Genomic DNA, 25,628 nt, shown 5'->3' with positions numbered 1-25,628 from the left:
AAGCACCATTTACTGAACTAGCCTGCTCTCAGTAAGCCCTTTCTATTATAAAACCAGGATTAATTTGCATTCCTAATTCCTTCCTCTTGTCTTGCTTTCTTGAAGATCCTGTGATGCACATTCTGGCAATGTCCAATAACTAATGAAAATATCTGACACCTATTCCCCCACTTGCTATTTGCCAGTCACAGTGCCAGACCCTTTGTAAGTATTATCTTATTGAATTCTGGCACCAGCCTAAAGTGGTAGGTGCTGGAACGCTAAAATGATGCTAGAATGATCTCCAATTTACAGTTGAGAGCACTGAGGCATGGAGAAGTTAAATTACTTGTACATTCACACAGCTAGTTAGTGGAAGAGCTAAGATTAAAAGTTGGATCCCTCTGACTCTTGGAGTCATGCTTCCCTTGCCCGGTGTAAGAGCCAAAATTCTAACATGGTATCTATGAGCTCAGCCCCCTGGTGTTATGCCATGATTAGGTTATGTTATATGACAAAGGCAATGGATGTCACTCCCTTGATTGTGTGACATCATATGGCAAGGTAGAAGGGACTTTGCAAATGTAATTGAGGTCCCAAATCAGTGAACTCTAAGTAATCAAGAGTGATTATCCTGGGTGGGCCTGACTTAATCAGCCGGGCATCCTCTAAAAGAGGGCTTAGGCCTTCTCTGAGTCAGAGACTCTTTCCTGATGACCTTGAAGAAGAAAGCCACCATGTGTTTTATAGCTTCAAGGAAAAGAATTCTGCCCCCAAACTACTTGAACTTGGAAGGGGACACGAGCTTCCAGATGAGACCACAGCCCCAGCCGACACCTTGACTGCACCTTTGTGACATCCTGAGCCAAAGATCTAGCTAAACCATTCCCAGACTTCTAACGGATGAAAACTGTGAGATGATAAATGTGTTGCTTTAAGCCATTAAATGTGTGGTAATTGGTTATAAAACAGTAGAAAGTTAAGCAAAAAACAAGTATGTGAACTATCTGATGACACAAATAAAACTCTCAATAAAAAGTTTGGGGCTTCCCTGGCAGTCCAGTGGTTCAGACTCCACACTTCCACTGTAGGGGGCACAGGTTCAATCCCTGGTCGGGGAGCTAAGATCCCCCATGCCACGCAGCAAGGCCCCCCCCCAAAAAAAGTTTGATAACCTATAAGGGAAAAGAATCTAAAAAGAATATATATATACACATATATGTATAACTGAATCACTTTGCTGTACACCTGAAACACAACATTGTAAATTAACTATATTTCAATAAAAATTTGTTTAGAAAGTTTGAGCGCACAAATATGTAAAGAATGTATTATGTATTTATAAATTATATACACGAGATTACCCCCAAGTAAAACATTAGATAGCCACATACACACACAAACCAGAAATTACAAAGTATAACCACTGTTCTTAGCCACATCCGTCCTCCACCGCTGACAAGGTTACAGCAAGTACTGAAATTCTAATCTTCATTATCCCCTCACAAATGGACTAAAACCTGTCCAGAATAAAAGAAAGAGGCAAGCTTTTGAGAACCTGACTATATAGCACTTCTAGGGGGCCATTCATGGAAGGACACAGACTCAGCCTTTTTATGGGCCCCACCCCTCAAAGTATGTGTGCTTTTTTTTTTTTTTTTTTGCGGCACGCGGGCCTCTCACTGTTGTGGCCTCTCCCGTTGCGGAGCACAGGCTCCGGACGCGCAGGCTCAGCGGCCATGGCTCACTGGCCCTGCTGCTCCGCGGCATGTGGGATATTCCCGGACCGGGGCACGAACCCGTGTCCGCTGCATCGGCAGGCGGACTCTCAACCACTGCGCCACCAGGGAATCCCAGTATGTGTGCTTTGAGACCCTAAACATTCAAAGGTCACCCTGATCACTGCCTACACCGACCAAACTCAGAGCTACGTGACCCCCATCCAGCAGTCAATCAGCAAGGGCTGTGATGGCCTAGGGCTGCATGGCTCTGCTCTCGGGAAGGGAAGCATGCTATTCCAGAAAAAGAGCATTTTGGCCATAGATAAAATATGCCCTCGATCCTTGGGCTCTATTCCTCAAACGTTCCCACTATGCAAAATTTAGATTTTTGATTTTTGTTTTCTACTTTCACCTCCAGATTTTAATTTCCCCCACTTATGCAAGATGTTTCGCTAGAAATTACATCACATGAGAAGTTTGGTTTACATCCCAGGCCAGTTCATTGCAGTGATTTTGCTATGTCTACCCACTTCATGCTGGGCCTCAGTTCTCTTTCCAAAAATAGCTTTGTCTGGAACAGGAAGCAGCAAACTTTTTCTGAAATGGGCCACATAGTAAATATTTTCTGTTTTGCAGGCCATATAGTTTCTGTCAGAGCTATCCAACTCTGCCACTGAACATGAAAGCCAGAAGCAAGCTGCAAATGAATGAGGGCGCCAATCAAACTTGATTTATGAACACTGAAATGTGAATTTCATATAATTTTTACATGCCAAGAAACTGTATTCTTCTTTTGATTTGTTTTCCAGTCCTTTACAAATACAAATGCCAGCCTTAGCATTCAGGCTGTAGAAAAACTGGTAGCTGGCCATATCTGGCCCTCAGGCCAGAGTTTGCTGACTCTGGTATGTAGAGAGATATTATCAGACTTAATGAATTAATCATTATAGAAGATTTTTCTCTTTTTGGAATGAAAATTTTACAGATGAAAAAGCAGCAGTATATAGATATGTATTAAATTACCAAAGATGTCCTTATAGTGGTCAGGTTTACAAATCATGCCAGATCTTCAAAGAGGAGGCTGATTTTACTTTTGCTAAGGGAACTTGTTGTGCATTTCATTCATTCAAGAAACTCAGTCAACCAGGATGTACCTTGTGGTTCTTACAACTAAAGACCCAGGTAGTAGGTTAAAATTACCATGGAGTCCTTTGCACTGTTTGACATACACACATCAGCATGTATGAAAAATGAACCATGTGATGGCAGAATCCTTAAATGTGACTGGTGGCAGTCAGCCGAGATAATCAAACCGGAAGTGACTCAACCAAATCCAGATCTCTGCCACCTTCAGATAACCATGGACAAAATTCAAATATCCAAGTTTTCCTATGTCCTCATTCATCACATTGAGATATACACTTTTGTTCTCAGATACAGCTGACTGTAGTGCCATGCTGGCATTATGTTATAAAACAAACAAGTAGAACTTTAAAGATGTAAAAGACTGGACTAGAGCATTTGCATATTCTTAGAAAAAGCATCTCTTTAGCCAATGGGAAACATGGAGAGTGGCAATCCCATTTTCCAGAGTTCAAACTTTTAGGCACCAAATTACTATATATATATAATTTTGCCTTTTTACAAACCTCGAAAGAAAGAAGGAAGGAAGGGAGGAAAAATATGAATCATTTTTCTACTAGATAGAAAACTATTCTCATGATTTTGTGTTGTCCTGTTTGCATATCAGAGTTTTGCTGGACTACACCAATTTTATGTCACTGTATCCTCTACAGTGTAATGTGTTGATGGATAATGAAAAATCAGGAGTATCCACTTGGACGGTCTGGCAAAACTCAGTTTAGAGTAAATATAAGCTCTCTGGAGATATCTACCATGAGGAGTGTTCTTTTTAAAGCTCATTGTTTGTTTTAATTCAATGGAAAAAAAAGATAAAAACTGAGGAATAAGATCTATAAAGAGAAAGCACAAAATATTAAGACTGGCAAATGGAAAAAGGCAGTCAGGGGGATGAACTGAAAGCCAAATTCAACTTTCAGATTGTCCTGGCAAAACTGTCATTAAAGTGAAGGATTAACGCCCACCTGAGCACAGTATCTTAAACTCAGTAAGTCTTAATGAAAAATCTACTAGTATATGTCCTTACAGTGTTTTCAAATAGTTTTCTATTTATATAACTGTAGATACACACATCTGAAAAATACAGAAAAGTACAAAGAAGAATATACAATTAAAAACCGAATCCATCACCTATTACTAATGCCTTCTGTTTTTAAGGAGAAGGGCTACGATTTTCATTATTGCAACAAAAATTTCAAACTTTTTGAACTATAACAGTCAAATAAAATTAATAACCCAACATCTAACTATAAAACTATGGAAACTCTAATCTAGAAAAGTCATGACATGACCAAGACCACCCAGATTCTCATATGTCCAATCAGGATAAAAAATTAGTATTCTCTAACTTATAGCCTAGTACTTAACAGGGCAAAATCTTTCAGGCAGTAATCCCAAGCAAGAACCAAAATTTGTCCTCAGCCCTGGAAGAGCTGTGATTTACAAAATACCAGCTTCTTTGTAAGATGAGACCTTGATGCCGAAAAGAATTAGTGTTCCTTAGGTTTTGTAGCTCTCTAATTAAAGAGGAGTTTTAGACTTATCCCCCAGAGGTTTTAATATTGTTACTTTAATTTATAGCTGTTCTTTAATTTTAATAGTCAAATGAAAGTTTTAATTATAGTCAAGCAGGTCTTCATATGGAAAGATGGCACTGCTGGCTCACCTTCCAGAGACCACGTGTTTTCAGTTATTTTCTGGGGGTGGAGGTAACCACACTGAGTATTTACCCATCCTGATTCAAACAGCGTACATTTGCCCAAGATCTCCCTAGACAAAGCTAGGACCGAGACCACATCTACAGAAATACACAGAATTAAGCTGCCATGTCAAATCAAGAGCCTTGATTTTAGCTGCTTTATACACCAAGCAGCCTGCCATATGCTGTTACAAACAGAACACTTCATTATGTTAACAGATGGTCTGTGTACTAACAAGATATGAGTACTGAAATATTAAAAACAAATCTACGGCTTCCCTGGTGGCGTAGTGGTTAAGAATCTGCCTGCCAAGGCAGGGGACAAGGGTTCGAGCCCGGGACGATCCCACATGCCACGGAGAAACTAAGCCTGTGTGCCACAACTACTGAGCCTGTGCTCTAGAGCCCACGAGCCACAACTACTGAGCCCACGTGCCGCATCTACCGAAGCCCCGCGCTCTAAAGCCCGTGCTCGGCAACAAGAGAAGCCACCACAACGAAGAGTAGCCCCCACTCTCCGCAACTAGAGAAAGCCCGCACGCAGCAACAAGGACCCAACACAGCCAAAAATAATAAATAAATAAAAATAAATAAATAAATAAAAATCTAGGTCGAATACTTGGTAGCCAATTAAAAGATGTTATCTTTTGTTGTTTTTGTTCACTTTCTTTCAATAAACTTTATATTGTTTGTCACAACCCAGAAACTAACAAGGCTACGTTACTGTTAACTAAACGCAAGACTTCATTCCAATTTCACCTGTTTTTCCATTCAATGTCCTCATTCTGTTTGAGAATTCAATCCAGGATTCCACATTGCGTTTAATCATCATGTCTTCTTAGTCTCCTCTGGGCTGACAGTTTCTGCATCTTTCCATATTTTTTCATGAACTTGACAATTTCCAGTAGTGTCAGCCAGGAATTTTATACAATGTCCCTTCATCTGGGTTTGCGTGATGTTTTTCTCATTAGACTGGGGTTATGTTATGCATTTTGGGAAAATGCCAAACTTCCCTTCTCTTCATAACATGTCGGAAGGTACCTGATATCTACATGACATCACTGGCGATGTTACCCTTCATCACTTGGTTAAGGTGCTGTCTGCCAGGTTTCTCCACTATAATATTGCTGTTTTTCCCTTCCCTTTCCATACTCTATTTTTTGGAAGGAGTCACTAAAATCGAGCCCAGTGTGGGTGGGAGCTGGGGAGAGATGAATCTTGCCCTCTTGGATGGAGAGTATCTAGATACATCACTTGGAATTATTCTGTAAGGAAGATGTGTCTCTTCTCCCCTACGATGTTATCTCTTCATGCCCAAAGCATGGTGACCAGGCAAATTTTCATTCAGAGAAAACTTCTTTTGAAACTCAACAGTTCATTAGAGAGCCATTATAATGAAAGTCAATTATTACCAGACACTGAATGCTCTGTTTTTAGGAAAATTTCACCTCGCCATCTAGGAGCAATGAGACATTTCACTGTCTAATTAACAGTGAACTTGAGGTAGAATAAGAAACAAAAGAGTGGGGAAAAAAGGAGTGAAGAGGGTGGAAAGGAGAAGAAAAAGGGTCAGGCCAGCTGAAGTGCCCGCCCACTGGTGTAATGAGTTATTCCCTGCCACATCTGCCCACTCAGCGGGAGGGAATTCCTCCCAGGTCACTAGCTGTTCACGTCAACTTACCTAGAGACAGGTTTCTGCCTGGTTATTAGTCCACTAATCAATAGCCATTATGATGCCTTATGCATTTGATGCAAATGTATGCATCTCTGACTTGTCACAAAAATGGTTTTACTTGGGCGCCAGTCTACCACTATGGATAAACTCTACCTGAAATGATTAAGTGGTCTAAATAATTATAATCAACTACACGTATTACCACGGATGCACAATTTTAGCTTTGTGCACCAAGCCCTTTCATTGACTGGAAAAATGTTTTCTGATATATGACAGGTCAACATCTTGGTTCTCTTGTCTAGATTCCTTTTTTTTTTCTTCTTTCTCATTTTGTTGTTTTTGCTGTTCTCCCTTTCTTATGTATTTTTCCAGGGGATTTTACAGATTTCTTAATAGATTTTTCACCAGAGCTTTACTATCCTGGGGAATCTCTCTGCAAATCCTGTTTTCTTTTACCCCTTTGTACCCCCACGGAAAACATGAGTTACTTGCCTTTAGAACTCTTCTGACTTTTGGTACCTGCAGAGTTACACACACACACCCAGCCTCCACCCCCCTCCCCCCGTGTGGGAAGTGGTTCTAGACTTCTCTTTTAAACTAGTAGGTGCCGTGGTCAGAGGAAATCCTGTCATCTGGTGAGGGAAAGACTAGTGACTTGGCTGCATCCCACCTGGTGAACCATCTGGCTGAAAAGGAAACAAATCAGTCTCCAGGAGGATGCCTGTTTTTGTCCCTTTAAAGCATCCCTACGTGGCCCACGTTATAGGATCCAAGGAGCCACAACACCCAACGTTTATGGTCAGCAATGTGATAATTATGAAAACTTTGATTCTATTAGATCAGAATACATCTCCATCCTCCCAACATGGAAAGTGGCAAAGAAGTTGATTGACTATTCACAGTCAGGGCAAAGTAAGTAGCGAGAGAAACAAACAAGGAGATAGAGCAAGGTAGAGGATGCAGAGATAAGCTGCTGCCAGTGGATGATATTCGCAATTGAAAACAATATTTTAATTAATGAATAAGTTGTGGATCTAGATGCCAAAGTACAGGAAGTGCAGACCACATGATGAGCTGCACCATTCAGTAAACAAATCCAGACTGTGACAAACTTTACAAGTCAAATACCCCAGCGCCAGAGGGGGGACCTGCAGATGAAAAGACACAAGTTTTAAAAAATGACTCAGACTCGGGCTTCCCTGGTGGCGCAGTGGTTGAGAGTCCGCCTGCCGATGCAGGGGACACGGGTTTATGCCCCGGTCCGGGAGGATCCCACATGCCACGGAGCGGCTGGGCCCGTGAGCCATGGCCACTGAACCTGCGCGTCCGGAGCCTGTGCTCCGCGACAGGAGAGGCCACAACAGTGAGAGGCCCACGTACCGCAAAAAAAAAAAAAGAAAAAAAAAGACTCAGACTCAATTTGCGTTAAGTTAGAGTATAGCACCTAGGGGTGCACACCCAAATGATAAAACCATAAGAAAATGAAAACAAATTATTAGTATAAATATAGAGAAGGGGTTCATTTGGGGGTGTTGAGACTGGAATGGAGCCCAGGTAGGCTCCTAGGGTAGGTGGCCAAGTTCTATTTCTTGACCTGAGTTTCCATTAGAAGAGTTGGATGTTTGCCTCATAATAAGGCATTAAACTCTGTGTTTGTGGGTTTTCGTAGTTTCCTTTTTTCAATTTTACAATAAAAGGTTAAAATGTCTCTAGTTACCAATAATTGTAACTTGGGAGATTGCACATTTAAAAATCCCTATTTCTGCCTTCTCTTGAATAATTGGAAGACTTGGCAACACTGGCTCTGTGTTTCCTTATGGTAAGTGGCTGGAGCTAAGAAGGGGCTGCTTCCACTCTCGACAGAGCTTGACCTCTCCAGTTATTTATGTGACCTGTGCTTGGCACCTGTAAACACATGAATTTGTGACCCCTGGGGTGGGGAAAACTAGCCCTTTCCTACACCTTTCACTAGCAAGATTCCTATATGTTGTGTATAAATTCAGTAGAAAACAATTCAACTCACATTTCTCAAGCACGTACTCCACAGAGCTCCATGCGAGGATCTCTTCTGTCCCTCTCCAGCCCAGGAGCCTCCAATCTGGGGGAGGGAAATGGAGATTTAGGTAATTACTCTACTCCAGAGAGGTGTAGACTCTAAGTCTTCATAGAAAGTACCAGCAGAATGCAGTGGGGATTGCAGGAAGACAGAATCAACCTGAGCAAGGATCTAGGGAGACTTCTTGGAGGATGTGAAAGGACTTGGGCCTTGGAAGATAACTGGGATGAGGCTGGGGCATGTAGGGTAGAAAGAGTCTGATGGAAGGGAAAATCTGAACCCAAGGACATGGCTGGAGGTTGTAAAGCACTGTTTGGATTAGATTCCCAGTGCTGGTGAGTGATGGGTGTGACTGGTGAGTCACAGGATACAGCTGACTTGTCAAGTTACTTGAACGGTAATGATGCCATTGACCAAGTGGGGAGGACAAATTCTGTAGACAGGATGACTTCAAGCAATGATCATGTGGAGATGTCTAGCCAGATGGAGCCCGAGAGAGAGTCAGATGGAATCCAAAGGAATCCTAGAGTCATCAGGTTAAAGAAACTTACTAGGTAAAGCCATGGGGAAAGGAAGAGCATAGACAAGGAAGAATGCAGATGAGGAAGAGTGTAAGGTCAAGGTTGGCTCCTTGCACAAGCCAGTATTTAAGGGATAGTAGAAGAAGTATAGCCAGAGAAAAAAATGAGTGAAGAGAAGCAGGAGAATTTAGGACCAGGGGAGACACTGGAATGACCACCCAAATAGTGACAGGTGGATGAGAGATGAAATTTTCCAGGATGAGGGAGGACAGACCTTGTCTACTTGGCCATTTAGATTTAAAAAAAGGGAAAGGCTATTTGGACATTCATGAGAAGCAGCCATTTATTTTTCCTAACTAAGCAATGTCATTTATTCTCATGCCGATTTTCTTTAAATTTAAAAATAACTGTGTTGACAGGTTTGTTGCATCTTTACATTTCCTAAGTTGATATTTCTGATTCATTTCAATGAATCATCTTCTACATTCTATGTCAATAGAGGTGTAAAGCCCTCAAGAAGAGTTGAGAAGAGATGACCAGTAGCCATCATTTTCTTTTTTTAATTGGAGTATAGTTGATTTACAATGTTGTATATACCATCATTTTATAATATTTCCACCATAAAGATGATACCTGTAACATAATCAACCTCGAGAGCATAGATTGTAGTAAAATGTAGTAAAATAATTAGGCAGTGACGAGTATCTATGACCTTTACTTTTAATATCATTTATTTTGTTGTACGTTTATATCATTTAATTTTTAATAGTGGCTGTGTTTAGCAAGCAGCTCTCAAGTTTTTAAAAAAATTTTAACATCTGGACTGGCTCACAAAAAACTGGTAACAGTAGCTACCTTGGGAACATGGGCTGGAGGTTAGGAGAACTTTTTCATTCACTCTATTCTATACTGTGTGATTTACTTTAAATAAACAGATGTATATTACTCTATAATAATTTTTAAAGTTTAAGAATACCATATTAAATACCAGTGTGTAAAGAGAGGAGAGTTAAAAATATATATTTGCTTTCACGTATACGTTGGAGGCTAAACAAGAAACTAGTAAAGAGAGCAAGGGCGGGCTTCCCTGGTGGCGCAGTGGTTGAGAGTCCGCCTGCCGATGCAGGGGACACTGGTTCATGCCCCCGGTCCGGGAAGATCCCACATGCCGCGGGGCGGCTGGGCCCGTGAGCCATGGCCGCTGGGCCTGCGCGTCCGGAGCCTGTGCTCCGCAACGGGAGAGGCCACAGCAGTGAGAGGCCCGCGTACCGCAAAAAAAAAAAAAAAGTCAACTTCTATCCCCCATGTCCCCAAAATGGGAGAAAATGTGTACTATTATGATTACATACTGGAGACTCTGCTTCTCTTGAGGATATGCTCCCACTGAAATCAGAGATTTTTTCCTGGTTTCCATGACAAATATGTGGTCAGGGCACCTTGAAAATGAACCTGGGACTGAGTCACTGTCCCGGTAGGCAGCTGCATCAGCACCGGCCTCAAGGCTCAGATAGGTAGGGTGCCACGGTTATAAGCAAACAGCAGTATTCAGGTGAAGACATTTTATCCAGGTAGAAAGTGGAAGAGGGCCAGACATTCTTGAAGCTCTATCCATCCATTATTCCTCTCATACTAGTATTGGAAATGTGTTTGACTAATCAACAGGTGATGTTTGTTCAAGGATTGCTGAAAGGCAGACGCCTGACCGAATTCAAACCCAAAATTCTGAAGCCACTTCCTGGTTCTCAGAGCAGAAACCTTCTTCCCATGGCGCAGAAGCAGAAGTGACAGTGCTGAAGGCCGCGCCCAGTGATTCCAGCCGTGCAGTTTTCCTTTATCACACCAACGTCTGTTGTCCATCAGGAACCCGAAAAGCATCTGCCTCTCCCGTCCTTCTACAAGCCCTTGCTGGAGCCACTATGACGAGCAATTGCTCTGCCAATCATGGGAACTCCATGAGATGTGCGGTTGATCAAAATTAATGCTAAAGATCTAGTTTGAATTGAATGGGAATGCGATTCACACATATGCTTCTGTATTCTTTTGGAAAAGCACAGCCGTGACACGTGAGAGTGTTGATTGCAAACAAGCCCTAAGATGACTCTTAAAGATGAAATGACAGCACAGGCCTGCATCAGCCGTATCTTTTTTTTTTTTTAAGATTATTTTACTTTTTAAAATTAATTAATTTATTTATTTTTGGCCGCTCCTGCGGCATGTGGGATCTTAGATTCCCCAACCAGGGATCAAATCCACGTCCTCTGCATTGGAATCGCGGAGTCCCAGCCACTGGACCGCCAGGGAAGTCCAGCCGTATCTTTTTTTCTTTTTTAATTTTTATTTTAAGGAGTTCCCTGATGGTCTAGTGGTTAGGATTCGGTGCTTTCACTGAGAAAACCAGGCCTGGGTTCAATCCCTGGTCGGGGAACTGAGATTCCACAAGCTGCGCGGTGCAACCCCCAAAGAATTTTCTAAAATATCATATTGGAGTATAGTTGATTTACATGCATCAGCTGTATGTTGACAAGGCCTTTGAAAAGATTCCCTATAACATGGCACCTCTCCAATGTTGAGTCTCATCAAGCAGAACAAGCCCACAGGCCTACATAAATAAGTTGCTTTTATTTTCCATATTGTTGGCATATAAATTTCGAAATGGCATTCATTGGTTTAGACGTCTAAGGTGGAACACGTAAAAATCATGTTCACGTTAGAAGGAATGACAGAGTTAGAAATTCGCCTTTTTGCTGACATCATAGACAGCATTGATCCAGACAAGCTACACCCATGAATGCTGAAACCACGTGGTAAAAGTCTGATGAGATACAGGAGACCTGAGTCTCAAAGTATCTCCCCACAGGTTATTAATGACAAAGGGAAAACGCTAGTTTCACAGTAGAGAAAGCTGGTGGCAACCCTGGAAACAAGCGGTCCTGCTCACCGTCAGCGATGGCACAACTAGACATCACGTGCCCATTCTGTGAAAAGCCGAGAAGGACACGACATCCCTCACCGGGCGCTCCTACCAAAATGATCTGATTCTACCCGTGAAAAAACAGGAGGCAAACCCAACTGAGAGAAAGTTGACAAACCAGCTGGTCTGTATTCTTCCGAAATGTGAGAGACAAAGAACAGCTGAAGGATGGTTTCAGATTAAAGAGGCACAAGAACTAAACGCCTCTCGTGAGCCCGCATTGGATCCCGGTGAGGAGGAAGAAAAAGGCTTGTCAAAGACATTAATGGAGCAACTGGCAAAATTCAAATCTGGACTTTAGCTTCGATGATAATAGCAGTACACTGGCTGGTCCATTTCCTGAATTCAATCTTGGTACTGTGGTTCTGTAGGAGAATGTCCTTATTATAAAAGCCACCTTTTATTGAACATTTTTTTTTTTCTTTTTGCGGTGCGCGGGCCTCTCACTGCTGGGGCCCCTCCCGTTGCGGAGCACAGGCTCCGGACGCGCAGGCTCAGCGGCCATGACTCACGGGCCCAGCCGCTCCGCGGCACGTGGGATCCTCCCGGACCGGAGCACGAACCCACGTCCCCTGCATCGGCAGGCGGACTCCCAACCACTGCGCCACCAGGGAAGCCCTACTGAACACCTTTAACGTACGAGGTGCACGTATTTCTTTCAGCCCTCAGGAGAAGCCCACACGTTGGGACCATTCCCCTTCCCCACTTTGCAGAGGAGAAAAGAGAGGCTCAGAGCAGTTATGAAACATATACAAGGCTGCACAGCTAACAGGGAGCTGACCAGGAACAAGAGACAAGTTCAGTGGTGATGGCACGGAAAAGTGTATCTTGTGTCTATTAGCACCTGGGAGCCTGGACAAAGGAATGGAAAACAGAGGCTCTTGGAGGAGCGTCAGGACTGGGGTGTACAGGGCGACTTGGGAAGGGCCTGGGGAGGTGAGGGTTTTAAATCAATGCCAAGTGATTGACGAGGAGTGGGGGCTAGACTGAGAAAAGACAGGAAACGGGGCCATGAGGAGGCAGGAGGCTGGGGGATGGATGTCTTGATAAATGTGCCTCTGACTCACACTGAGAAAACATCTTACGTCACAGGCTGGTTAAATACACATACACACTCTCACATAAATAACTGAAACAAAGTATGATTAAACAATAACCTACCTTTACCATGCAGGAGAGCCTGGTCCTTCCCCGTTCTGTTTCTCTTTAGTGATTTGTTTTGGCTTGTTCATTTGCTTTGCTTTGCTTTGTTTTTCATGCTGGCAAGAATCAACTAAACTGATTTCCTGAAACTGGAAGGGGACGGGGAGGCTGTGGTTTGAAAACCAGGCTCTAGGGTGTGGCCCAAGCTTGAGGGGGCGCTGGATTGGGGGAGTCAAGGCTAGAACGGCAGTCAGCTCTCTAGTTTGGAGACCTCCCTTTCGGCTTGCTTTCCGCAGCTAAGCCTAAGCCCCTCACAGCTCTGTTTGCTTGGTCCCGTGATCCAAAGCCTTGACCACGCCTACACCCTAATGAAGCCCTAATTGGAAACACCTGTAGTACCAAGCATGGCAGCACGGGCCCAAGTCACAACTGGCCTTGGTCAAGCCAAATACCTGAGAAATTCTAAACATACATAGACATCAACATACAGAGGCGTCAGCTTCCAGGAGAAGAGGAAAGAAAATACATCATAGCTGTTTCAAGGGGATACGGTCAAAAGTGTTGCCTTCCTTCGGGGCAGGCGGTCCTCCCCTAACCCAGGTGGTCTGGGTTAGCGTAGATTGATCTCACCTGTTTCTGATCTGAAGCATTAATTCTTTGCTGCTTGGGTGGAGGACCTAAACAGATGGACTTTTTCGTATCCATCTCTCCTGACGGGAAACTTCATAACCTATTTCAGAAAAGCAGGCCTGAGTAGATGAAGGTTCAAAACATTAGTTGCCAATATGTTTGTTCTTGGTACATGTATGTATTCATGCATCTCTGTGATAACATGAGGCTTTTAAAGAGAAAGTCGGTGGAATCTATGAGGAATACTTCAGGCATATCTGTTTGGCTTCAAGAATTTATGTTTGGGGCTTCCCTGGTGGCGCAGTGGTTGGGAGTCCGCCTGCCGATTCAGGGGACGCGGGTTCGTGCTCCGGTCCGGGAGGATCCCACGTGCCGCGGAGCTGCTGGGCCCGTGAGTCATGGCCGCTGAGCCTGCGCGTCCGGGGCCTGTGCTCCGCAGCGGGAGGGGCCGCAACGGTGGGAGGCCCGCGTACAGCAAAAAAAAAAAAAGAATTTATGTTTGGATATAAGAACTCACGGTGCTTTTGTCTTCCTAGCTCAAGTTAAACATAAATTCTTTTTTTTTTTTTGCTGTACGCGGGCCTCCCACCGTTGCGGCCCCTCCCGCTGCGGAGCACAGGCCCCGGACGCGCAGGCTCAGCGGCCATGACTCACGGGCCCAGCAGCTCCGCGGCACGTGGGATCCTCCCGGACCGGAGCACGAACCCGCGTCCCCTGAATCGGCAGGCGGACTCCCAACCACTGCGCCACCAGGGAAGCCCTAAACAATAATTTTTGAAATGACAACGTCAGGGATATATATTACAATCCTTTCTTCAAATAACCCAGTTTATATTCTTTTTACTTTGTTGTTTTCTTTTTAATTTTCATGACTGGCCTCTCCAATTACGTCTACTACTATATTTACTTATTTTCCCAGATGGTATTTTGCATTTGCCTGGTGGACATTTCCAATTACTGTACCAGAACAATTGTTTTCTCCTATGACCACCTGTGTTCCTCATCTCTGTCATCATAGTAAACACAACCAATCCCAAACCTTTGATGTTCCTTCCATTCCATTCCCCTTGGTCCCCACTCACTCACAGCTCCTAGAAGTTTTTTCTTAGGACTCCTTATACCATGGAGTAAGTTTCTGATGAATATGAAAAAACTGTAATTATCCTCTCTCCTCCCACAAACCCACTTCTTCAGTAAAATGTCTCTGCCCACAGAGCTGATCACCAGTTTACCACTTCAACCATTGTGGTGTAACTAGATCTGTGGGTCATGATTCCTAGTGGGTTAGATGAGCTCTATCCACGTCAAATCCCTGGAACTTGTGAATATTGACTTATATGGAAAAGGAGTTTTTGCAGATTTAAGGATCTTGTGATGAGACCAGCCTGGATTGCCTGGGTGGGCCCTAAATCCAATGGCAAGGGTCCTTAGAAGAGAAAAGAAGAGGAAAGACACGGAGAAACTCATACATGATTGAAGACTAGCTTTTAAAGTACAAACTCTAGGATAAGGCACTGCAAACCTCAGAGATCCCACCAAAAGAAAAAAGTCACTTTAACTATTTCAAATATATTAGCCCTCTGTCCACACGAGTATAAAAATCAGAAGCAAATCAGCATGAAAAGTGTTTCCAATATGGAGGCGTGACAGCCTGTCTTGTTGAAAGGTAGACTAGGACATACCAATAAAAGTCTGATTTATTACCTTCTCGTACTCAGTTAATGTCACACTGATAATCTGCTTTGTCGATGACAAGTATGGGTAGCCACTTCTTTGCCCTACCCTCCATGTAGCTTCATTCCAAACAGGAAGAATCTACAAACTGTCTTAAGTGCGCTAAGGGATTTTACTTCTGATAGCTCCTAGTTGCCAAAGGGCAGTTCATAAACTCCTTAGCCAAGCAGGAGGGCCCTTTACAATCTGCTTGCTGTGGATCTCCCAGCCCAAAGTATTACCTGGCAAACATGGAGCTCGGTGAATTTTGTGGGTCAACGAACCGATCTATGGCTCAGGCTGTATACGGCTGTTCGCTCACACGGGCCTGCCTCTGCCATCAGGCGCGGCTCTGATTCAGATCCCTATCCCCAGCAGCTAGGAAAGAGCTGGGTACACAGGAGATGCTGAATAAAAAAAGAATGATTTTTTTTCACCCTCCATGCAAGCCATGACATTTGGTTGAAATAAATGGATGACAATCGATATATATAATATTATGTATATATAAATAGTATATAATCTTATGAAATATTTTTGTTTCTAGATTGGGACAACACTATCACAAAGTCTCTGTGTAGCCAAAGGGTATCAGCCACTTACAGAGCTCAGTATGGTAATGAGGAAAGGCATAATTTCCTGTGGCTTGACAATAATGGGACAGGAATAGCTCCAACTGTTTTGAACAGATCATGAACGTAACTTGTCCCTCTCTGTTGAGGCTCAAAGCTCTGGAGTCCTACTAAACAGAAGTGACCCAGCCGTCCATCAGCCAGGTGCTAGGCTTACAGATATCCTCACGTGGTCGCCATTTTGCTACATTCTCTGCGGATTTCAAAATTTGAATGACTGTTTTTGCCTCTGACAATCTTAGCCAAATTGGAGAAGGAAGGTTGACAGAGGAAGGGTAAGGATTTAGCAATAAGAAATGTTTCTCTGGACAGACATAAAAAACAAACTATGGCAACCAAAGGAGAAAGCTGGGGGGATGGGAGGGGATAAATTAGGAGTTTGGGATGAACAGATACACACCACTATATATAAAATAGATAACCAACAAGGACCTGCTGTGGAGCACAGGGAACTCTACTCAATATTTTGTAAGAACCTATAAGGGAAAAGAATCTGAAAAAGAATAGATATATATGTATATATAACTGAATCGCTTTGCTGTACACCTGAAACTAACACAACGTTGTAAATCAACTATGCTTCAGTAAAATAAAGTTCAAAAAAAAGAGAAGTGTTTCTCTGGAATTCAGCATCTAAATGATAAAATCCTAGAAAAAGATAGATTTTAAAATAATACCCAGTCAGTCCATTCCTAAGTCTTGGGCATTCCTCATAAAGGATTGTCAAAATATAAGAGGCAGGAGTTATTACGCCCAGTCTTTCTATGCTGATAAAAGTTTTGATTGTGATGCAAAGAATCAGGTGGTTTCCATCAAACGTCACTCACCGTTGAGCTTTCGAAGAGATCTGAACAGAATCATTATAGAGACATTTGGAAAAAAGTCCACACCAGAGCAGAGATCTTCACACTCATTTGAAAATACAAAGCCCTTAGGCTTAACATTCACCCTAAAAATGGAAAAAAATAACTTCTTAGCACTTTCCACTCAACTCTAGATGAAAAGGGCATCTATTTTGAGCCAAGGGAAGACACGCAAGGGCAGGGACTACATTTTATTTACGACTCTCTCTGTGGCAAATAAAATACCTGGCATGTACCAGGCAGGCAATAAACACCCATGGAGTGAACGCATGACCCAGTGCTCTGGTTTATTAATATGTAGTTGACTATAAGCGTTGATTCAAAATCAGCACATCAGGGATGGTGGCAAATTAGCATTCAAAGCTCTTTAAATCTATTTGTAAAAGAATTCTTAAATTTCACAAATGGAGATTCCACATTACCTGTGAATTTCCTTTTATTATATTTAGGTGGGAATTAGCAATAAGTATGGAGAAGAATGTCCCTGTATAGTCTCCTTGATAAAAAAATACATATATATAAAATATATACATATTAAAAATTGTACTATCGAGCATGATATTCACATACTCAAAAGTATGTTCAAAAACATGTTAAATGAGGTCCCCATCAATTAAGAGGGGAAGAGGGTCTGTTGAAGCCCTAATACTTGTCCACTACTATGAAAGGCATACTATTGGATGTAGAAGAAAAAATACACAAATGTGAACGTACACTGCAGGGACCCTACCCACAGAAGCCTCAGAAGCTAAGAGCTGGGCTGGTACCAGCACGAGAATATGATTAGAAAGATCAAAAACTATACAAGTATCCAAGAAAAAAATAAGCCAGGTAAATATAGGTCTTAGAAACGTATCTTCTTCTTAGCTTATTTCATGGCACATCTGTGTCTTAAATTTCTAATTTAGGCCCTTCTCCTTACATGCCAATAAAATATAGTTGAACTTCAAATTGATGTTTCATTCTCTTAGATTGGTGTGTAAGCCACTCTCAAAAAGTGTGAAGCGCTTTCAATGCTAGCAAACAATGTGTTCAGTTTGCATTATTGAACTAAAAAAAGGCTCAAGATTTTTCTTTTTTTTTTGGCCATAATGTTGTTTCTAAAACGTGCTGTTCTTTCTAGTAAGCACAAAATTGGCCCCATATGTTTAGAAAGAATAGAAAATTATTTCATTTTGGTGTCTTGAGGTGTTAAGATGCTTCTTTAGGGAAATAAAGAGATCTTCCCAGTGCATTTCAAGGAGATATTATCTAACTCACAGGACTGTGGGAGGAGATGCAATGATTATCAGGGGTGGAAGAGACCCTGCACAGGGGAGGGTTTGTTAAGACTTCGTATGCCTCCCCCCAGCTCCCCCGTACACACAATCCTCAGAGATACAGCCCCAAAGCTACGCTGCTCTCCTGAAGAATAAAGTAGCTTGAAAATTCCATCCATCGGAAGAATGAAAAGTGTGGCTGTGATGGTTGAGGAATTTGTGAGATTTAGAAATGAAAAGACTGTCCCACACAAGCCTCTTTTACTTCCTCTCTTTTTGCTTTATTCTTCAGGCTCAATTCAAAGTTTGCTTAAGTCCCAGCCCAGACCGGACTGTATGACCTTCGGCTTGTACATAATAAACTCCCTTGACCTGTTTCCTCCAGGGGGTTTGCGGGGGGAGAGGGTCGAAGATGCGGTGGCTAGGGTCTCCTGCAATTGGAAGGATCCCTCATTCTAACGGTGACCCTCAGGTCCCCTTCGTGTTTGTGAAAAACATTGTCCACTCCAAGCTCCTCAATAGCAGGGGTATAAATTCCCATACTGATTCATAAATACCCCAGCCATCTGGGAAGACCCTCTCTTGGGAAGAAAAAAGAACGTTCTTCCCCCATCAAAAAAAAAAAAAGCAGCCTCTGCTCCCCACTCCCACCCTGCATCCGTCTCCACGTGCAGCAGCGAAGTATACAATGTGATACATGCAGAAGCTTGTCAGTTTCCCCATACCACACACCAAGCGGCCAATCCTTACCAGATTTTTCATTTTATTTTTTTTGGAGGGGGGCTACGTTTGAGCTTTGTCCTCCCAGGAGAGAAAGGTCTTCTCTCCCGTCACTTGATTTCATGATTCACCCCTTTCCCCTTAATGCTCATTTTTGTTTAAAAACTGAGGAACACTTGAGTTGTGTGCATTCCTTACAATCTGATTTCATCTCTGCATTGTTTGAAAAATGCACAGAGCAAACAGCTACATGGGCTTGGTTTATCTTTGTGCCATGGACATTTTCATTTTGCCCACACCCTTCCTTACAGGCAGGAAGAGAAAATGCAGGGCTGGAGGGCCAGGCTCCATCTTGAGAAGGCTCCCAGACCTGTGTGCTCACTGCTCTTTTCTCGATGGATCCAGCAGGCTGAGGCCTCTCGGGTTTGGCAGTTGCCTGCACACAGCCCCTCCCTTGCAATGCAGATAGTCTTCTAGGTGACGGTCTGGTTGATTGTCTAAACCACAGATAAATGGTTTCCTGTGCATTTCGCAAAATAAGTGTGGAGCCAAGGAAATCAACCGGCTTAATAATCATCAGCAATTTGCCCTCCACCCCCCTCCTTATTTTTGCAAGTCAGTTGTGTGGGGGGGAGGGGCGGGGCGGCGGGCGAGTTGTTTAACGTCTTGCACATTTGCATTGTAAATCTTAGCCAGCTTTGCTGACCTATTAGATCAACTATCACTAAATGCTGTTTCCACTAAATAAAATTAACTTATTCTTGAAAACTTTGCACCCTTCCTTATATAAGGGAAGAATCCATTAAAGACGTTTGTTAAGAAATCCCTTTTACTTTAAAAACTTGGTACCCTTTATTTCCCTCTTTCTGCACATTAAACGCCCCCCCAAACAAGGGCTTGGCTTTTACCCACCAGTTAAAATAGGCATTTCAAATGATTGAGAAGTTATCAAGGACTCTACGAAGGTAAGGCTTGGAGGTGAGCCAATTACATCCTATCAGATTTAAACAGCACGAATTCCATCCTTGTCCGGCTGGTGTCCTTTAAAACCAAAGACATTTTTCATTATCCAAGTTAAGACAAATCACATTCATTAACCATTAAGTGCACTTATAAAAGCAATTTTAAATATTGAATTTGAATTGGAACCAGCCGTTAGAGAAAGAGGAAGCACACATCTTCAATCCTTTTATAAAGCAGCAGTTTAAAATGTCATTTTTTCCTTATCTGACAGGACTGATAATTGTCTAAATAACTCATGTTTGACACCTGAAACAGTGTGCTGTGAATTACCACCACCTTCATTTTTTTGATCAGATGCAATAAATTCAGTGTCGGCTTAACAAATAACAGACCCTTCAACAGTTAAGCACTCCAAATGTTTCTATCAAAGTTTTCGTGTAAAGCAATTATACCCCAATAAAGATGTAAAAAAAAAAAGCTTTCGTTCGACGCTAGATACTAGGAATTCAATGAGCCTAAGAAAATGATCTCCTGATTACCTAGTGTAGACGAGGTATTTCACATACCTGGATGAAACCCATTTCTGTGCCGTTTTACCCAAATGACCAGATGTTTGTCATCTATCCCTCCCCAGGGCACCCACCTTTGACCCTTTTGCAAAGGTTTCATCTGAATAAGCCGCTCCTTTCAGAGACCATACCGTCACACCAGCCAGGTTTTAAAACTTTTTATTTGCATATTAAAAAAATTGTGCATTCCAATAATTAAAATCATTTGAACAACAACAAAAAAAAAATGGCACTCTGATTAAACTGCATTTTACAGCCCGCAGGACACAGAACACCTTGGACCAGCTTGCTCTTTACTCTAGATTTCACTGTCGTCCCACCCAGCCTCCTCCTTCACCAACATGCAAGTTCTTTTCCTTCCCTGCCAGCCAGACAGGCGGATGGGAGACAGGCGCGGCCTTCGTGGTCAGTAGTTCTCCATTCTTTGATGTGAAAAGGGGCAGCACAGTCATTTAAACTTGATCCAACCTCTTTGCATCTTACAAAGTTAAACAGCTAAAAGAAGTAAAATAAGAAGGCAATGCTCGTGGAATGTACAGTGCATATTGGCGGCGCACGCCTCATTACGACTCGCCTGCTTGCTTCTCCTGTTCAATCGCTGCGACCGGAAAAGAAAAACACAAAAAGAAAAAAGATGGAGGGGGCTGGAGACGCGAATTCAGTATAGCCGAGCATAAGATTTCAGTACTTTCGATTAAAGACACCTCTCCTCATCAGACAAATTTCTACAAGCACAAATAGGCATTCCATCATGAAATATTTATGTGAAATACAACATCTGAACAGAGAAAAGGATAAAGGTATTTGCATATTAATATGGCATTATTAAACACTCAATTATTAAATTATTAAAGCCCCGTGTCTGTTTGGCTGCAAGGCAATTTTCAATTAACCTTTCCATACGGCGTGAATCAAAAAACTGTCAGCTCCTCCCACGCACTCCCTGCACCCACCCCAACCCTCCCAGCCCCTCCCATCCTCTCCTACCCACCCCGCCACTCCCGCTCGGCCTTTTCTAAAGAAGGGGGGTGGGAGGGAGGCTTACTTTCTTGTGAAGGCAGTGGATTTTTCTCTTTCGTTTCTGTTTTCTTCAGTTTCGACTTATCGAATTTCTCAATCTCAGCCATATCGGGTTTGTCAGACATGGCTGCAGAGGAAGCTGCAGGTACAAAGCCAAGAGGGAGATTGAGGGCGGGCCACCTACCCTCGTCTCTCCCGACTCAGAAACGCGCCTCAGCCCTCCTGTCTCCCGCCTGAAAACCCACTTCGCCTCCTTCCGCTTTCATTCAGGGCTAAAGATCATCCTCTTTCTACAGGAGAAAAAGAGCCCCCTCCCCGCCTTTGGTATTTCAAAACGCGGGGGGTCAAGTTGGGAAGATCGCCCACACTAGGAGGCCGAATCATTCGGAACAGTGGAATTAACCACTCTGGGTTAGTTACTTGCAGCGTTTCAACATTAGAGAAAAGTGAAACCATTTCAAGCTAAAGAGCAAGAAAATGGACTTAAGATTTCTTAAAATGAAGCCAAGGCTGCACAAAATGTTTCCGTTTTCTATACGTGGCCTCTCCCCCAAAGATGCGAGCCGTCCTGCTTTCTTCTCTGCTCACAAAGGCGGCAGCTGCTGCCGGGCGCCACCGACCACCGCCCTACCCGCTTCCTTCCTTTTGCTCAACAATGCAGGCAGCCGCACACAAAGCTGCCCCCCACACCCTCTAGATCTGCATTTAGGAGCAATTCCTCAGCTCTGCACACATCCCCCTGCAAGAAGGACGTTTTAAACACTTCATAATACAGCCCAGCCGCCTTAAACCTGAACACATACAGCCCACGAGGCCATCGGAGGCGAGAGAAAAAATGTGACTGTGAAGCTCCGGGCTTGGGTGGGTGTGAGCTGGAACAAAGGATCTTTCTGTTCCTGATTCATCATCGCCTAAGAGGCGATGCAGGATGCTTTTCTTTGGGCGGGGGGGGGGGAGGAAAAAAATGTTCCCTTCGAAGCTGCCATAGCAAAACGCGAAATTTTTAAATATTAAAAAAAAAAATCACCGAGTTCCCGACCCCGCTACCCAGCATCTGGAAGGGCCTAGCACCCCCAAGCTCCCCAGGGGCAGCTTTTCCCGGGAGGACCACTCGCGCTCGGCTCCAGGGATGCGGGCGCGGGGCGGGAAGGGGAGCAAAGGGCAGGTGGCAGGGGCCCCGGGGCTCACCGGAGCGAGTTACGAGCGAACGAAGTCCGACCTGCGCAGTGGTCGCCGCCGAGTGCCGGGCAGGGCCCAGCGGGCGCCACTATATGCGCGCTCCTATGTAAATGAGGTGACGTCACCGCCGGCGCGCTTAACTCCTTCGCGCCGCGTCTCCGGAACGGCGTCCGGGGCCTTCCTGGCCTTGGGGGCCCACACCCTGCGTCCACCCACGCACCTAACCGCAGCGAGGGCGGAAAAATAAAACGCGCAAAGCCCACCCTGTAACACTTCCTTCATAATGCATTCCCCCAGCCCTTTATGTCTGTTCTGTCATGGATTTTTGCAGCAGCCGCGCAAACATGTTCTTGGGGACCGGCGCGTGATAACTAAGGGCCTGGGTGGTACCTAGGGGGACTGTCATTCCTTTACTGCGACGCTGCCTTTGTCCGTTGCAGACATCCCCAAGCCAGGGTGCGGTGTCCCTCGCCCCAGGGCCTCGCCCACTGCAGCGGTGCGATTCCCGTGATTTCAGGCCAGTGGAAGCCCTACGCCCCACCCCGGCCCTCTTTGTCTCTTCGCTGGCATTCTCCTGGACTTGGGTGGGAAGTAAAGCACCCTTAAGTGATTAAAAAAAAAAAAGTTTTCTCACTGTAACATGCACATTTTTTAAAATGCTGTAAGTTTGGTTAGCACCCAAATCAAATAACCGGAGTATTTGCGGGTTGGCGGTGAGTTTACCGGGAGTTTATAGAGTCCATCGCCTGCCTCTTAGGAAAATAAGTCAAGTTCAAGCCCTGCTATTGACTTGCTGCCGGACAAGGAGAAAGTTCTTTTACTTTCCTGTTCCTCATTTTCCTAAATTACAAAAGGGATTTGCTAAGGAGGCCCGGGTGGAAGGCCAGACACTGCAACCCCATTATCTCTAAAATCTGAAGATTCAATTTAAAAATCGAACTCCGTATTTTGAAAGGAGTCTTTCGAGCAGGATTCCATTTTGAAGTGCGTTTCTGAGTTGCATCCGGAAATATGGGAGCTCTAGGTAGAGAGGAGCAGTTTTCAAAATGGCACCTGACTCTGAATACTAGGGACCCCTCCCCTTGGGCTGAAATCAGTTACAAATACCATGGTGGGGGGAGGGGAGCTGCACATGGCCTGTGAAGGGAAAAAGAGCCAGGTTGGGAGAGTCTTCACATAAAGCAGTGTGCACAAAACTCCTTCCCCCTCCCTGCGTCCTCAGAAAATGTTTCCAGAAACCCCTTGCTAATGTCGTTTATGGCCGAGGCTTTTGTCTCACTGGGGATTGGAGTCAGTTGTTACAGAGACGCATGAAAGCCACTGCAGGAGCACCTCCGACTTCCCCATTTCTGCGTCCACTAGACTTCCTTCTTCCTGGGGAGGGAGGGGGACAGGGTGGGCAGGGGCAGGTGACCGTCTGGTTCCGCAGTTCACACTCTGCTGGGTGGCTGTCATTCTGCTCCCGAATGGGGGCACTGGACTTTTTCATGCAGGCACAGTATGTCATCTCTCTGGTTACATGTCCCCCTGACCCTCCCCTAGTTGACTGGCTCGAGAGTCCACTTCATCGTGGAAACTCAGGAAGGAGCGCGCAGGGTGGATTTTTGGCCCTTTTCAGCCGGCAGGTGCTTCGTGCTGACACCATTTCTGTCGGGTTCTGGGAGTCCATTTCCCCTCACCCAGCTGCTGTCAAGAATCACTTCTTTCCTCCCCGAGTGTCCGGTTGACAACGGTACGACACTAAGGCTCCCTGCTTCTCGCCAAGGCCTTCTCCTCAGGCCTTGCAGAGCAATGTCTCCGAAAGCAGTGGAGGAGTAGAAATTTGTAAACCCTGGACCATTTTTCTAGTTAGGTAACAAGCAGCCTTCCTTCTGCCTGTCTCTTTAGAAATGGATAGAGAGGAAGAGAAAGAGAAGGAGGCCTCTCCCTGAAAGAAAGAGTGGCTGCCATGTTAGGCTTGACTTGCTGACTTTCCGGGGGTTCTAGGAAGAATGGAACGGGCAGCAGGAGGCAGATGGAAGCAAATGCGAACTCAAGGAATATTCCCGAGAGTTGTGTGACCCTGGCCTGTGAATTAATTTTTCTGTGTATTTTCTCATCTGTGAAATGGGATCATTCAGTATTTAACCTTCCAGGACTGCTGGGAAGCTGAAATGCTTCAGACAGTGTGTGACAGTGTTGTTATTGTTTTGCTTTGTATTATTATTTAGGATGGAGGGTTGAGAAAAAAATCGTGTGTTTGGAATTAATTGCACATGTTAGATGTTTTTATATTAGTCCTTTCTGTTTTAAAGTACCAGTTTACTGAGATTTTCATGAGATCTTTTGCTAATTTTTCAGCCAATAAAATTTCAGTCAGGCATTGTAATAGTGGCTTTATGTTTGTTTTCGCCTTTCATGCCCAGGGCCTTTCCACGAGGAGAGGTTTACAGATACGGAAACTGAGGCTTAGAGATCCAGCACTGTGATAACTCGGCCAGTAGCCACTCTGTATTATTGACGCTGAGAAAATTCTTCACCCCCGGGGCCACCCCCGGGGTGGGTCTGCACCTGAGACTCACCAGGAAGAGCGGGAGGCAGGCTGCCTTGTGTCTCACAATGCCTGGTACATAGTAGTTGCTCAGTTAGCAGTGAAGGATGGCATGGAACTGACTGGCTTCAGTGAGGAAAGTCCTTGCACCTGGCTCAGCCCCACTCTGCACTTGTGACTCTAGCCACCTTGCTTTCTTCTCTTCAGTCCTTCCAGTATTGATGCTTCAGACGTCAGAGATAATTCCTGCCTCCTGGAAGCTACCGTCTATAATGGGTTAGCATGTGCTGGGTCACCAGTGGAGGTGGGAGTTCTCAGTCCCAAGTAAAGACAGAGGCTTGGAGAAACAAAAGAACGGCAGAGTGTGCCCGGGGCTCAGGACTCTCCAGCGAAAGCTGACTAGGCAGCCCACCTGAGCCAGGCCCTGCCTTCCTCTCCTCGGGAGACCACAGACCCCGTGAAAACCGTGCCAAGAGAGCCTACGCTGGAAGGTGGCCACGTCGAAGCCTGTGCCTAGTGGAACCAGGAAGCGGTGTCAGGGCACACTGTGTTTTATGTTGCTTTCCAGGGCGGGCCAGGGACAGATTTGTAGCTATTTCCAAAGCTGGGGAAACAGCCCTTGAAATCTGAGTTCAGGAAAAGTCA

The 25,628-nt window shown here is 44.3% G+C and overlaps 1 protein-coding gene and 1 long non-coding RNA gene across 2 annotated transcripts in view; both read right to left on the bottom strand.

Annotated features, from left to right (window-relative positions):
• LOC309796021 overlaps positions 1–13,210 on the bottom strand; it is a 201,686-nt gene extending 188,476 nt beyond the window's left edge. The window contains exons 1-2 of the long non-coding RNA XR_014292403.1: positions 12,924–13,210; positions 8,238–8,312 (exon numbers count right to left, since the gene is read on the bottom strand). This is a non-coding gene — a long non-coding RNA (uncharacterized lncRNA). The remainder of the gene's footprint in view (positions 1–8,237; positions 8,313–12,923) is intronic.
• Positions 13,211–20,397: 7,187 nt separating this feature from the next.
• On the bottom strand, positions 20,398–22,569 carry TMSB4X (thymosin beta 4 X-linked). Its single transcript, XM_082609003.1, has 3 exons — positions 22,463–22,569; positions 21,300–21,413; positions 20,398–20,852 (listed from the first exon to the last, which is right to left on the bottom strand). The coding sequence occupies exons 2-3, from the start codon at positions 21,397–21,399 to the stop codon at positions 20,818–20,820; spliced, it is 135 nt and encodes a 44-aa protein (XP_082465129.1). The 5' UTR covers positions 21,400–21,413; positions 22,463–22,569; the 3' UTR covers positions 20,398–20,817.
• Positions 22,570–25,628: the final 3,059 nt, after the last annotated feature.

Source organism: Mesoplodon mirus (assembly GCF_964341445.2).
Source record: "Mesoplodon mirus genome assembly, chromosome: X".
NCBI classification, from domain to species: Eukaryota; Metazoa; Chordata; class Mammalia; order Artiodactyla; family Ziphiidae; genus Mesoplodon; species Mesoplodon mirus.
This window is presented reverse-complemented; position numbering and strand designations above follow the sequence as displayed.

What these genes read in the sequence shown, in the direction of transcription:
- TMSB4X (XM_082609003.1), bottom strand. Translation starts at nt 21,399, where the DNA reads ATGTCTGACAAACCCGATATGGCTGAGATTGAGAAATTCGATAAGTCG. An exon ending in TCCACTGCCTTCACAAGAAA is followed by an intron (nt 20,853 to 21,299) that starts GTAAGCCTCCCT and finishes TTCCGGTCGCAG; the next exon opens with CGATTGAACAGGAGAAGCAA.